This window comes from Pteronotus mesoamericanus, unplaced genomic scaffold (assembly GCF_021234165.1).
Source record: "Pteronotus mesoamericanus isolate MK-2021 breed Mesoamerican mustached bat unplaced genomic scaffold, CSHL_Meso_final contig_22, whole genome shotgun sequence".
Lineage (NCBI taxonomy): Eukaryota > Metazoa > Chordata > Mammalia > Chiroptera > Mormoopidae > Pteronotus > Pteronotus mesoamericanus.
Genome location: NW_026555090.1, coordinates 3,829,475 through 3,845,701, shown reverse-complemented (window position 1 = coordinate 3,845,701; position 16,227 = coordinate 3,829,475). Strand labels below are relative to the sequence as shown.

The 16,227-nt window shown below is 36.5% G+C and overlaps 1 protein-coding gene and 1 non-coding gene across 2 annotated transcripts in view; one reads left to right on the top strand and one right to left on the bottom strand.

Moving 5' to 3' along the window:
• The window catches only part of ZNF624 (zinc finger protein 624), a 36,118-nt gene that overhangs the window by 10,825 nt on the left and 9,066 nt on the right, over window positions 1-16,227 (bottom strand). Inside the window, exons 3-4 of the mRNA XM_054571208.1 lie at window positions 11,796-11,861; window positions 317-443 (exon numbers count right to left, since the gene is read on the bottom strand). Of these exons, the coding sequence (XP_054427183.1) occupies window positions 317-443; window positions 11,796-11,861 (193 nt within the window). The remainder of the gene's footprint in view (window positions 1-316; window positions 444-11,795; window positions 11,862-16,227) is intronic.
• On the top strand, window positions 6,383-6,508 carry LOC129068824 (small nucleolar RNA SNORD22). Its single transcript, XR_008528957.1, has one exon. It is a non-coding gene; the product is annotated as a small nucleolar RNA SNORD22 (small nucleolar RNA).

Genomic DNA, 16,227 nt, shown 5'->3' with positions numbered 1-16,227 from the left:
TGGGATAACAGATCATGCAAATAATGTTTAGAAAGAAAAAGGAACAAACATATTTGGAGGCACTGGTAACTCATTTATGGAAATACCTAAAAAAACTTTAGTCCCAAATCTCAGGCAGTCAACAATTTTCAAGATTCCAATGAAACATGTATTTCATACTCTACAATGCGTAGACTATTTAATTAAGAGTGAGGGCTAGCCTAACTCCCAATAAGATGCTCCTGAGATTATGAAATTTTATGCCAAAATTCAGTTAAATACTTTAGAGGCTCTATTTCCTCATGGGTAGATACATGAACAAAGAAGTTATCCTTACCCAAGGAGACAAGGTTCCTGTAATTCTCTAGCATCACATCCTTGTGCAGGTCCCTCTGTATAGGATCCATCAACCTCCACTCTTCCAATGTGAAGTCTATAGCAACATCTTTAAATGTCACAGAATCCTAAAATAATACACTGTGTTCACCCAGGGACTGTACAATAAGACCTGTTAGGCAGGATAATTCATACAAAATTGGGGAAGAACTCTAAAAACCAGAATCACCAAAGTCAACCAGTTCAACCCTTAAAGGATGTATGAGTCTGCTGAGCGACAAGAACTTAAACCCACAACAGGAAGCCCATTCTATTTTTAGTTTTACCTAACAGCAGGGCTTTTTCCAGACTAATTAAAATCTGGATTTCTATAACTACTAAATATTGGTCCTACTATATTATCTGGAGTCAAATAGCATGGTCTCCTCCTTCCCTAGGAAGTCCTTAAAGTATTTGATAACAGCTAGTAATTTCTACCTAAATCATCTTTTCTTCTTCAAAATCCTTGCTTATGTATAATATTAACTGTCTTTCAGTTCCAATATATAAAATATGGCTTGTCAAAAGATAATTATCAGATGACAGATTAAGAATATTATAAGCTTGCTCTTTGAGAAATAAAAATAAGAAATCACAGAACTTTGTGGAACTTCTTTAGTTAGGATATGAAATATGTATGCTATTGTGTAAAAAATGGAAGCATTATCCATAAAAATTTTAATGGTTTCCTACTGGAAGGAGAAAACAGAGTGCAGAAAATGGAATAGAAGCCAGACTCCACAAGAAAATATTTCTTGTTTTGTAGGTTTGACTTTTGAACCACGTGAATACTTTATTTATAAAAGAAATACTTAAATTTAAAAATAATCTACAAACCTGTTTGTATAAAAAATAAACAAAATGTAAAATAGTATGGGAATATGGTACTTTTCTACTATGACATATAAAGCATCTGAAAAACTACTATTGCACAAAACAAGTAGTCCAGAGTAATTTTCTATGCCACAAGATGAAACCATAGTGGAAAAAATTAAATAAAAAGTTATATCTTGCCCTGTTATGGCTCAGTTGGCTGGGCACTGTCCCACAAAGCAAAAGGTCGCTTGTTCAACTGCTGGTCAGGGCAAATGCCTGAGATGCAGGTTTGATGCCGAGTCAGAGCATGTATAGAAGGCAACCAATTGATGTTTTTCTCTCTCCTTAACGTTTCTCTCCCTTTCTCCCTCCCTTCCCCTCTCCCTAAAAATAAATACAATCTTTTTTTAAGAAAAGTGTTATCTTGTTCTTTCCCTCAGCATATGACCCCCAAATGTTTGTAATCCTCCCTACCACATTCTCCAAATAGTCTTAAAAACCCAAGCAATAGGGATGTACTATATCAATTTACCACACTAACTTTCTTGAAAAATTGGTGTATTACTTTAAAAAGATGTTTCCAACAACAACAAAAGGAATCTCTAAAAATTAGTAATAAAATGAAACTAGTTGGTAGCATACACATTCATCAAAAAGAAATTATTTTGAGTGACTTTATCTCACTCATATTCAGAATATCCCTGTTGAGATACACCCCACGGAGAAAAAGAACCACAAATAACATGTTTCAATTGAAAAATCATATTGTTGGTGGTAGTGATGAAAATGCTATTTTGTAACTGTTGTTTGTGTAGTGTTAAATAAAGCAAATTAGTATATTGATGTCACTGAGAAGACTATATTTGGCACATGAAAAATAAGAAATAAATCTAACATTGAGAATACATGAAACTCCACAGATCCAAATTGGAGTTGGAAATATCGGTCTAAATTTGAGTTATTTTATTTCTTATAATTGTTTTATTCTCATGTGAGGACATTTTTTTCATTGCTTTTCAGTGAGAGGGAGAAAGGGAAAAAGGGAAGGAGAAAAGGAGGAAAAAAGGAATAAAGAGAGGTAAGGGGAGGGGCAAGAGACAGATCTATGTGAGAAACATCGATTGGTTGCCTTCTATGTGCCCCAACTAGGAATCAAACCCACAACCTTGAGTATGTGCCCTGACAGGGATCGAATCCACAATCTTTTGGTCTACAGGATGATGCGCCAACCAACTGAGCCAAACTGGCTAGGGCTGAGGTATTTTATTTTTAAGGAAAAAATATATATCTCCTAGCTTTGTCCATTGAAAAGGCCTCGAAACAATACCCATATAAAAGCATTATGGAGGCCAGACTGTGGCCTCTATATGCTACTTTCCACTGAAAGGAATCAGGGCCTGGAATTTCCTGTCATACTAAATAGCAAAGAAGCTATCAAAAACTGCTAGGATCATGTCTAAGACATGAGACAATATGAAGACACTTCCGTTGGCCAATGGTGGAACAATCTGAGCATTAATAAGGGTAATAGCTATAATGGATTTCAAAAATATACATTTAAGTTCATGATTTAATAATAAAATTATAAAAATACTCATTGATCATCTTTGGAGGGTGTTTGGAAACTGGTAAATAAATATCAACTTCTTGTCCTTTTTCTATGCAAAGTATATATAGTTTGTATAGTATTCAAGTGTGATCAAATAATTGATATGGGGAGGTTTCTCTTTATGAAAGCACTCCAGCTAGTACATGAAGAGAAACTAAAAATGGAACTGCCTTTTGATCCAGTGATTCCAATGCCGGGATTATACCCTAAGAATCCTGAAACACCAATTCAAAAAAGGCTATGCACCCCAATGTTCATAGCAGTGCTACCTACAATAGCCAAGTGCTGGACACTGCTTAAGTGCCCATTAGTAAATGAGTGGACAAAAAAACTGTGGTACATTTACACAACGGAATCGTACACAGCAGAAAGAAAGAAGGAACTCCTACCCTTCACAACAGCAAGGATGGAACTGGAGAGTATTATGCTAAGTAAAATAAGCCAGGCAGTGAAAGACAAATACCACATGATCTCACCTATATGTGGAACCTAATCAACAAAACAAACAAACCAGGAAAACAGAACCAGAGACATAGAAATAAAGAACTGACAGTGACCAGAGAGGAGGAGGAGGGGATAACAGGGGCAAAAGGTGAAGGGTCAAGTCAAGGAACATGTATAGAGAGAGAGCTCCCATGGTCATGGACAAGGGGGTGCGGACTGACTTGTGGGAGTGGCATGGGGGCATGGGTCGGGCAGGGGAGAACAATGGGGAAAAATGTGGCACAACTGTAAGTGAACAACAATAAAAAAAAGAATTAGAACATCACCATTTTGCAATCTTTAATGAATTAAAAAATTGTAAGTGGTTGCTGTAAAATTAACAAGATACTTTATTTTTGATACTATGTTATTAAAACATAATGAGTATTTTAAATTTACAGTACATCTGTAAATGGGAAGTCACATTTCAAGGGCTCGACAGCCATGTGTACGTGTGGGTTGTGTCTACTGCACTGGATAAACCAGCTCTAAAATACAAACGCTGGTTTCTTCAATGAATGATTACAAGGGGAGGAAAAAGAGAGAGTGGGAAATCTCTAGATTTAAAGTGACCAAACAGATATTAACTAATTAAAAATAACAATCAACTAGGGAAATAATTACCAATTCAGTATTTGATAATATTAAGGCTGTGAGTTTTTTAGCTGTTGACCCTTGGACAACACAGGTTTGAATTGCACAAATCCACTTATACATGGATTTTTTCAATAAACACATACAGTACTATAAATGTATTTTCCTTATAATTTTCTTAATAACATTTTCTTTTATCTAATTTACTTTGTTTTAAGAATATAGTGTATAGCCCTGGCTGGTGTGGCTCAGTGGACTCAGTGCCAGCCCGTGAACCAAAGGGTTGCCAGTTCGATTCCCAGTCAGGGCACATGCCTGGGTTGCACACCAGGGTTGTGAGCGTCCCTGGTAGGGGCCCTTGAGAGGCAACAACACACTGATGTTTCTCTTCCTCTCTTTCTCTCTCCCTTCCCCTAAAATTAAATAAATCTTTAAAAATAAAAAATACAGTATATAATATATCTAACATATAAAGTATGTGTTAATTGACCGTGTTATCAGTAATGCTGTTAGTAGTTAAGTTCTAGGGGAGTCAAAGTTATATGCAGATTTTTGACAGCATTGGGGTTAAAGGCCCTAACCCCTGCATTGTTAAAGAGTCAACTGTATACTTAACATTTAAAAATAATCTGTTAGAGATTACATAATTAAATATTTATAGATAATATTATATAAGGTCTTATATTTGCTTCAAAATATTTAGTGAGGGATGGTAGGGTTACAGACAAAATGTGATTGTCCATGTGTTGAAACCTGTTGAAGACAGGTTCAACAAGATTCATCAAACTACTCTCTCTACTTCTGTGTAAGTGAAGTGCATAATACTTGTTAGGTACTGATCAAAGGACTTTTTATGTAATGATTGAATCCTCACAATAGATAGGTGCTATCCACAGATCAGGAAAGTGAGGCATGGAGGAGTTAGGTGTTTTGCCTAAGTTCACAAAAGAGACAAAGCAAATCCAGGCAGTCTGGCCCTAGAATTCAAGCTTGTAATCACTACTCAATGATTTATTAAATTAAGAGCCCTTATTAGCTCACTAATCAGGCAAAAGTCTCACCTTACATAATATTTGGCTATGGTCTGCTCTCTATCAGAAGATACATTTCCAGCCCTGGCTGGTGTGGCTCTGTGGATTGAATGCCAGTCTGTGAACCAAAGGGTCGCCAGTTGGACTCCCAGTTAGGGCACATGCCTTGGTTGTGGGCCAGGTACCCAGAACGGGGCATGGGAGAGGCAACCACACATTGATGTTTCTCTCCCTCCCTACCCCTCTCTCTAAAAATAAATTTAAAAATTTAAACAAAACAAAACAAAAAATGTTAAAAAAGAAACAAAAAAACAAAGATCTATTTCCTCAGTGGTGTTTTCCTGCTAAATACCTGCCGAACTGTTTAAAGCCTTTATCTGGACCTCAAAATTTGTAAAGCATGTTTTATACAATTCTGCCAATAATAAAACATGGCTACTGTGGGAAATAATAAGTTTATAAACTTTATAGATAATCACTTCACACATAAATTATAATAAATTTACTGCACTTGTGTTCTTTTTCCACCAAGAGGTAAGCCCCAGGAAAAATCCAAGAAGGCCCTCAACTCTCATCTCTGGCTTACCTTGAGGTTCTCTACAAGCAGGAAGTAAAGGAAGGATAAGGAAAAGTTGTCAACTGCCCACCTAAGAATAGAAGGTATGCCCAAAACAAACAAAAGCCTTAGTGGCTTAAGATTTAAGGAAATCTATGTCTAATCATTAACTAATCACTATGTTAACCAGAGATTTCAGTGGCCATATATGATAAAGAATACAAGTTTCACTGAATTAGTTCAGAAAAGTCACTAAATAAACAAAATAGTTGCAGCAGCAATAACATAAAAAAACAAACTTCAACAGTAAACCCTGGGGAGGGGAGAACTGATTTACAGAGTTGCCACATTTTATTATTTCAAATACCACATTTTCAACAAAAATTACAAGACACACAAAGAAACAGAAAAGCATGAACCATAGGTAGAAAAAAACACAGTCAATGAAAACTGTCTTGAGGAAAGCAAGAAGTAAATCAGCCACTGTAAATATGTTCGAAATCCTAAAGAAAACTAGATCTAAAGGATTAAAAGAAATTATGAGAATGATATCTCATTAAATAGAAATTCTGGAGTTGAAAAATACAATAACTGAAATGAAAAAATTCTTTAGAAAGGTTCAGTGAAGCGAAACAGCAAATTTGAACAGTATTAGGGTCTGAACGTTTGTGTCTTCCAAACTTGATATGGTGAAATCTTATTGACCAATGTAATGGTATCAAAAGGTGGTGCCTTTGGGAGGTGCTTAAATCATGATGGTAGGACGATCATGAATGAGATTAGTTTCTTACAAAAGAGAGGCTCCAGAGAAAAGTCTTAATCCTTCCACCATGTGAGGATATGATGAGAAGTCTGTGACCTGGAAGAGACCCCTCACCTGACCATGCTGGCATCCTTATTTTGAACTTCAGTCTCCAGAGCTGTGAGAAATAAATTTATTCCCATTGAGGGAACTTCCACATCTCTTTCCTCCTGTCCTAGTCCCAGAGCTTATAAAGATGAACCCACAGGGGCTGGCTGAGAGAGAGGAGGAAAGTTTGTTCCAGAAGGAACTATCTGAGGGATCATAAGAATTTCTAAACATGAAAAGTGGAGGAATAAATCACTTGCCAAAAAATCATTGTATATTTTTCCAGGTCTAAAAAAAGAACAAAGCATGCATAATGGAATCCAACAGCTGGAGGATATCAAAAAGGGAATTTTCAAGTCATTTCTTGTATAACAGTTCAAATTAGCATACAACAATTTCAGTCTTCCTATCAATAAATAAAAGCTATTTTTTTAACCTTCAAAAAATGTGTTGTTTACAGGTCATCCAGTCTGCTGTTTTAATACAGAAGCCTGAACAGACTAAGATAAGCAGGAAGAATTATTGGTGACCTTGAAGCTCAATTGAGATGATCCAGACTGTAGAACAGAAACAAAAAAGAATGGGGGAAAAAAAATGAACAGAGCTTCAGACATCTGTGGGTAAATAAGAATTCTAATATATGCATATTGGGAATCCAAGCAAAAGAGGAAAGAGAGAAAGAGGAAGAAGGAATCTTTGAAGAAATAATGGCCCAAAACTTCCTTAATTTGATGAAAAACATTAACCTTCACATACAAGAATCTCAATGAACGCCAAGTAGGAAAAAAACAAAGAGATTCATGCCTAGCTACATCACAGTCAACTGGTAAAAGAGGAAGAGAGAATCTTCAAAGCAGCAAGAAGGGACTTCTTATGTACAAGGGATCCTCAATAAGACTGTCAGCGAATTTCTCATCAGAAACCAATGAGGCTAGGAGGCAATGGTATAACACCCAGAATGCAGAAAGTGTTGTTAAGAAATGTCAACAAAGAATTCTACATGCAGCAAAACTATCCTTCAAAAATAATGATAAACAAAAACTTAGTGAAATCACTGCTAGCAGATCTGACCTACAATAAATATAAACAAGTATCCTTCCAGTGAAATGAAAGGACAACTAAACAGCAACAAATCTGCATGAAGAAATACTACCAATAAAGGTAGCTAAATAAAAATGTATTTTGTTTGTAATTGTTTCTTATTTAAAAGACAACTGTATAAAGTAATAATTATAAAATTGTGTTGATGGAATTATAATGTATAGAATAGGTGTAATTTGTATGACAGTAATAGGAGGGAGAAGGGAATGGAGCTATATTGAAGCAAAGATTTATATATTATTAGAACTAAGTTGGCATTAATCTGAATTACATTGTTTTATACCAAGATGTCAATTATTGGATTGGCTAAAAAGCCTGTATGGCTTTTTTCTATAAAATAAAAGACACATTTTTCATTTTCACCAATAACTTTATTGATTTGGACATTATGAGTATGTTAGCTATCTCAGAAAGAAAATACCAACTAAAAGGGCTTCTGGTGGCTAACTGGGATCAGACAAACAAAAAAACCCGCCACCAACAAAAAAGAGCCCAGCCATTTCTACACAGGGGCATCTCATGTAAACTGCACCTCACAGACAAGCCTGCACTGAACTGCCTGCCTGCACTGTGTTTCTGCCACCTGCGCCAGCCCATATTAAGGAGTTCCTGGAATCCTATTTCAACCAATAGGACTGAGGCTTTCCCCATCAAACTGGAGCTGTGCAGATCTGACCAGTCTGAGCAGTTCTATTCTGACCAATGAGGACAGTGCCTTTTGGATCAATCAAACTGCAAAGATTCGGTGTCCTCATTTGCATGAAGAAGGACCAATCAGGGACCAGGGTTAAGGACTTCTGTCTATATAAGCTAGCTCTCTTTCGGCTTGGGGACCACACACAGCCTTTCCACTGAAGACTGAAGACTGTTTTCCCAGCTAGAGCTGAAAGGCGGAACATATCTTCCTGGAGCAGAGCAGACCCCACCAAAGCAGAATAGAGCTGCCTCGCTGAAGAGGCACCTGGCCTCAGGGTTGTCTCACAGCAGGGCTGTTTTCACAGTTGTGCCATGTCACCATTGAGGTGTTTTGCACTAGATAAGGTTTTCTTCTTCACTGCACCCCAAACTGGGGTATTCCTGTTGGTGTTGAATTGGCACCAACAACAATGGGTTAAAAATTTCAAAAGACTGAAGTCATACAAAGTATCATTTATGATCACAATGCACTGGAACTATAAATCAATGAGAAAGAAAGCTAGAAAATTCACATATACGTAGAAATTAAACAACAGACTTTTAAACAAACGGGTCACAGAAGAAATCACAAGAGAATTTAGAAAACACTCTGAGACCAATTAAAATGAATATTATATACCAAAACTTGTGAAATACAGTGACAGCAGAGCTCAGAGGGAAACATACAGCTCTAGAATACCTACATTAAAAAAGAAGATATCAAACCAATAACCTAAATTTACAGCTTGAAGAACTTGAAAAGAGTGAACTATATACTTTTTTAAAAAGCAGAAGAAAATAAATATCAGAATGAAGATAAACAAAATAGAGAACAGAAAGACATGAGAAAATCAACAAAAGCAAAATTTGGTTCTTTGAAAAAATCACAAAAATGACAAACCCTTAGACTGACTAAGGAAGAAAAGAAGGCTCAAGTTACTGGAGTCAGATATGAAAAAGAAGACATTAGTACTGACAGTACAGAAATAAAACGATTATAAAGGACTAAAATATGAACAACTGTATGCCAACAAATTAGATAACGTAGATGAAATGGACAGGTTCCTAGTAAGACACAAACTACCAAGACTGACTTAAGGCAAAGAAAATCTGAATAGATATGTAAGCAAACTTCCCACAAATACAAGCCCAAGTTCAACTGGCTTCACTGGTGAGTTCCCACATACATTTTCAGAAAAATTAACACCAGTCCTTCACCAACTTCTCCAAAAAATAGAAAGAAACAATTTCCAACTCAATCAATGATGCCAGTATTACCAAACAAGACAAAGATACCACAAGAACACTATAGACCAGTATCTCCTATGACTATATACACAAAATTCTCAACAAAATATTAGCAAACTGAATCCAGCAACAAAGAGTACTATACACAGACAAACTGGATTTATCCAGGAATACAAAGTTGATTTACTATCTGAAAATCAATCAAGGTAATATACCATATTAATATAATAAGTAACTAAAGCCACTCCATCATCTTGATAAGACTCAGAAAAGTATTTGACAAAAACCAACAAACTTTGTCCAACATGATTAAGACCATTTATGAAAACCCAAATCTAACATTATACTTTATGGTGAACAACCATATGCATTCCCCTGAGACTCAGAAACAAAGATGTCCTGTCCCCTTACTTCTGTTCAACACTGTATTGTAAGTTTTAGCAAGGGAAATTAGACAAGAAAAGGGGATAAAATGTACCCAGATTGGAAAGGAAGCAGCAAATTTCTATTTGCAAATGACATAATCTCCATTTACAGATGACATTATCTTGTATATAGAAAATCCTGAAGAATCTCCAGACATACACAGGCAAAAAGCCTTATTAGAACTAAAACTGGTTCAACAAGGTTCAGGATACAAGATCCATATATTTAAGACAATTATTTCTACACACTAGCAATGCAAATCCCATAAAGAAATATAAAAGAAACCTATTTAAAGTAGCAATCCCCCCCCGACCAAAAACAAACAAACGAACGAACCCAGGAACAAGAAATGTGCAAGACTTATCCACTGAAAACTATAAAACATCACTGAAACTAAAGAATACCTAAATAAGAAGACATCCCATATTCTTTCTATTGGAAAAGTTAATATTGTTAAGACAGCAATATTTCCCAAACTGATTAACAGATTCAGTCAACATAAGCCCTATGAAAATACCATCCGCCTTTTTTTTTTGCAGAAATAGAAATGTTAAAAATTATTAAAATATAGATCCTACTCAAATTAAAATTAAAGCTAAGTTCAGTACTTATAAGCAGGATGCAGAATTTAAGGAAAAGCCAGAGAGAATTAATCCTCTGCTAGAGACTCCCTATGTCAAAAACACAAAAATAAACCATATGATGTATTCACCATATCAAAAATTATGATATTTTCCTAAGATTCATAATTCAAAGTCTGAAATTAGGAACATTTTAAAGTATAAACTGTCATATGTTAAAGAATACTGTAAGACTCATCAGTCCAGTAATAAATTTCAAAAAATTAATGTTTAAGACTGAATCTCAGAATGTACTTTCTCATAAAAACAAAAAGAAAAACCCATTTTTACACAAAACATTTTTGGAATACAACCAATTTTCAAAATATAATTTTCAAAAACTTAAAGACATAAATCTAAAAAAGAAAGTGGCTAAACTTCTACATAACTTTTTAAAAACCTTAATTCTCCTAAAAATATAATCAACACATGTTATATCAAAGATGCTCTAAGTCCTTAATAAGAGATAAGCAGCTTGACAAGCTGGCTCAAAGCAGATATAAGAAGCAGATGTGTAGATGGTGGAAAAGACGCTAAATCAAGACTGCAAAATTAAGACAGAAACATGGTAAATGTCCTACAGGACAATAAAACTGTAACTTACGGGGTTATCTTTTCTCCTAGGTAGAAATAAATTGCAAGTTTTCAATATTCTGCAAGTTAACATCTAACTTTAAGGGTCTGAATATTAATCAGTAATAAATACTAAATTAAACAACAAAACCTTCCCTGCTATGTCAGATGACCATCAGACAGACAAGCTGGTTAGATAATGGTTGAATGCAACATTGAAAGGGTATATCTTTTTATTTATTTCTAAATTTTAGATAATTTTTCTTAACAATTTATTAATTTCTGATTTTGATATTTTCCATAAACTTAATGAAATAAAAAATATCTAAACAAACTAAAGTGATCTTAAAAATGGAAATATTATTATATATACACATTAGAGAGAGGGGGAGGGGGTAGAGAGAGAGAACAATTGGGGGCTCTCAGTATGCATCCAGACCAGGGATCAAACCCACAACTTTCCTGTATCTATATTGTGCCCTGACTGGTGATTGAACCCAAACCTTTTGGTGCATGGGATGACGTTCCAAGCAACTGAGCAGGGCAAGAGTGGAAATATTCTTAAGGAATAGGAACTGATGTTGATGTATTTTTGGCATTTTTAATGATATTGAGTCTTACAATGTGAAGCAAAAATCAGCCTATGTGATATAAGATACTTCATTATTAGCCAATATGATGTGACTATCTGCCAAATTAGTGTTGGCACTACTGAGAGAAAATAAATTTGTCAAACTGATGCTACCAGCCCTGGCGTTACCACAGCTATCACTTGCAATGAACTGGTAATATTAAGAATTAGGGGCCGTGAAAGAGGAGCATTCTCTTTATTTCCTTTGCATGCAATGGTAAGCATTACCTTTACCAATTCTGGTTCTTCTACTCGAAAATGAAGATCTTCATCTGGGTGGGAAACTTCAGGACTCTGAGAGATAAAGGGTAAGATAACTCAATGAAAGGATGCCCATGACATTCAACAGAGACTCAAAAAGCACCAGGAATCCACTGTGGACGTGGCATGTAAGAGATGACTTCCTTCACTGTTTTATTTAGGGCTGATATCAAGGCCCCATAGTAACACCTAATTATAATCTTCTTTCACCTTGCTTGAGACAGTAACAAACGCACAAAACTGAGAAAGAAATAACTGTACAGTGTTTAAAGGAAGCTTTTAACAAAGAACCTATCAAAACAAAAATAAACTGTTAATAAGGGGCCTTTAGATGCTACATAATTCTCCTTTTTCATATGAGAATTAAATCTATTTCTCAGAAAGTATCTATCTTGCTCAAAAATAATATTAAAAACTTACTAACACCATCTGTTTTCTACAGTTGAAACATTACAGTGTTTGGGAAGGAGGCATGACTCAGAATTCAGGAAATATTTTCAGGGACCTCTCGTAACATTGTTTTCTTACAAACCTTAGGAACTATATCCCTACAAGGGCCTGATTTTATAAATAAAATGAAATTTTACCATACCTTCTAACAGCACTTACCAATTTTAGATTTTGTGCCATTAAATAAAAATATGGGTAAAAGTATTTACTTAAATTTTACTGAGAGAAATATTATCTTAGTGCTCCCCTCCCAGGTTTGTACAATGATGTGAATTTCAATCTCTCATAAATAGGAATGGGTTTGATCAGCCCAATACTAGACACATACTCTAGATCTACTAATCAAGTATAATATTTTGGCTTTCTTTTTTTCTTTTATCCTCACCCAATGACATTTTTTTCATTGCTTTAAAAAAAAGGGGAAGGGACAGAGGGAGAGAGAGAAACATTGATGTGAGAGAGAAGCATCAATTCGTTGCCTCATGTTCATGCCCAGACAACAGCAAGCAAGAGCCAATTACCATAGGAGGGTCCACACAACTCCCACAACGGTCATCCCTAGAACACCCAGCTCAGGGGATCAAGGAGACTGTATCACTGGGTCCCATAGGACACCTAAGACAGAAGACCACTACACTAAGTCTGGGAGTCATAGCAGCTCAATATAATACATAAAAATACACACAAAGAGAGAGCCAAAATGGAGAAAACAAGGAAACAGGACCCAAATGAAAGAACAAGGGGAATATCCAGAAAATGAGCTAAATGAAACAGAGGCAAGCAACTGATCAAAGTATAGGGGGCCGCTTTGAGCAGTATCAGGGACTGTGGTCCCACACAAGCTGGGGCCCAGGAGAGGCTCCATAAGTCTTGGCCAGAACACTGGTAAAGTGGGTGATAGGCAGGACCAATAATAGCTTGGAGGGCCCCCAGGGGGAATAAGGCCTGGAAATAAATTATACTACTTGAAGCATCCTTTGTTTCTCCCTCAGGCTGTTAATCTTACACCAGATAATCAGCTCAAGGTTGGGAAGGAAATTTACATAATCCTGGACCCTGACTCAAATCCCATTTGGTGCCATTATGTTTACTGATCTCATACCCAAGCAATTTGGTGTGTTCCTGCCATTTGTCTTCTTCAAACATCACCTATCTGTAAACTTAAGATACTTATGTAATTAGATTACCTATACATAACTGCAGGATAGGATAGGTGTATCCCCTGCTGGTAACCCTCTCAATAAAAGCCATTGAGCACAGGGGCTCAGGGCATCCCCCACTTGAGGGAATCGCTTTCCCCTTTCCTTGACAGGCAAACGGTGTCTGGAACGGCTCTTTCTTCCATCTGCAGCAAATCCAGGGACTTCACAGGCTGGAGTCCCCCATACACAGATTTCAAAGAATGGTTATAAGGATGCTCAACAGTGTGAAAAAGGACATAGAAACCATGAAAAATAACCTTGCAGAAATAAAGAATAACGTATGAAATAAAGAATACACTGAGAGGAATAATCAGTAGGGTGGATGAAGCAAAGGACTGAGTCAGCAAATTACAAGAGAAGGTAGAAAAAATAACTCAATCAGAGCAGCAAAAGGAAAAAGCTAATTAAAAAGCAGCAGGACAGTTTAAAGGATATTTGGAACAACATGGAATGTAACAACATCCACATTATAGAGGTACCAGAAGGAGAAGAAAAAGAACAAGGGATAGAAAACCTGTTTGAAGAAGTAATAACAAAGCTTCCCTAACCCAGTGAAGGAAAAAGTCATACACTTTTAGGAAGCACGGAGAGCCCAAATCAAGAGGACCTGAAAGAGACCCACACTAAGACACATCATAATTAAAATGGCAAAGGTTAAAGACAAAAGAGAATCTTAAAGGTGGCAAAAGAGAGGCAGTTACCTAAAGGGAGTTCCCATAAGGCTATCAGCTGATTTCTCATCAGAAACACTACAGGCCAGAAGAGAATGGTATGAAGTATTCAAAGAAGTGAAAAGCAAGGATCTGAATCCAAAATATTCTATCCAGCAAGGTTATTATTTAAAATTAAAGGAAATAAAGAGCTTCCCGGGGCAGGGGGGAGGAAAAAAGACTAAAGGAGTTCACTACAAACCAACATTGCAAGAAATGGTACAGGCACTGCTGTAAGAAGAAAAAATAGAGAGAGGAACATAGGCATAAGGAATAAAAGTGGCAATAAATAAGCACCTATTAATAATACACTTAAATGTAAATTGATTAACTGCTCCAATCAAAAGACACAGGGTTCCTGAGTGTCTAAGAAAATATGACCATTAAATATGCTATCTACAAGAGACTCACCTCAGAACAAAAAACTCACACAGGCTCAAATGAAGAGATGGAAAAAATATTCCATGCAAATGGAAACAAACAAAACACCTGGGGTAGCAATACTTGTATCTGACAAAAACAGACTTCAAAACAAAGGCCATAACAAGAGACAAAGAAGGTCACTATATAACACTAAAGGGATCGAACCAACTAAAGGATATAACCCTGAGAAACATACGAGGTCTGTGTAGAAAAATCCAGCCATTGTTAATATAACGAGAACAGTTTGCACGACATTGATGCAACGTGACAGCCAAGGAGAGTGGACTGGAATGCACAAGTGAGAACAGTAACAACTTCACTATACTAGTCAGTGGGGATGGTGGATGCCATTGAGTGAGCATGTGTACTCTTTGGCCATTGCATTCAAAATCACTGAGCAAGTAGAGCAACAAATCTGCATCAAATTTTGCATTAAGCTTGAACATTCCTCTGAGGAAACTATTCAGACGATTTAGAAGGCTGCAGCTATGGGCAACTGGTGATTGGTAGCTTCATCACAACAATGCGTCTGCTCATCCATCGTGTCTTGTGCAGAGGTTTTTAGTGAAATATCAAATCACCCAGGTGACTCAGCCCCCCTACTGCCCAGATCTGGCATCCTGCAACTAGCTTTTCCCAAAATTAAAATCGCCTTTGAAAGGGAAGAGATTTCAGACCATGGATGAGATTCAGAAAAATGCAATGGGGCAGCTGATGATGGCGACTGGGAGAACTGTTCGAGGTCCCAAGTTGCCTACTTTGATGGGGACTCAGGTGTCATTGTCTTATGAACAATGTTTCCTGTATCTTGTATCTTCTTCAATAAATGTCTCTATTTTTCATACTATATGGCTCAATACCTTCTGGACAGACCTCGTATATGGACAGGTGCCCCAATACTGGAGCACCTAAACATATTTTTAAAACTCGGTGGATTTTACAAAAGAGATCAACAGCAATAAAGTCATAGTAGGGCACTTTAACACCCTACTGACATCAATGGATAGATCTTCCAGACAAAAAAAAACAATAAGAAAACATCAACCTTAAATGACACACTAGATCAGATTCATTTAATTGATACTTACAAAACATTTTATCCAAAGCAGCAGAATACACATTCTTATCAAGTGCATGTGCAACAGTTTCAAAGATAGACGAGATCGGGCGCGTTCAGGGTGGTATGGAGTACTAAACTTTGCGACAGCATGGATGGAACTGGAGAGCATCATGCTAAGCGAAATAAGCCAGGGGGCGAAAGACAAATACCATATGATCTCACCTATAAGCGGAACCTAACCAACAATGCAAAGAAGCAAGGAAAATAAGACCAGCAACACTGAAAGGAAAAGAAATCAACAGAGACAAGAGTGGAGGGGGGGCAGGGAAAGGGAAGGGAAGGGGAAAGTCAAGGAACATATAGCAAGGACTCATGGACAAAACCAAAGGGGAAGAGCTGAGGGAGGGAAGGTGGGAGGGGGCAAGGGAAAGAGGTGGGGGGAAGGCAGAGACAAATGTATTTAAAAAGTAAATAAATTAATTAAAAAAAAAAAAACAAAGATAGACCATGTGTTAGGACACAAAATAAGTCTTAACAAATTCAAGATTGAAATA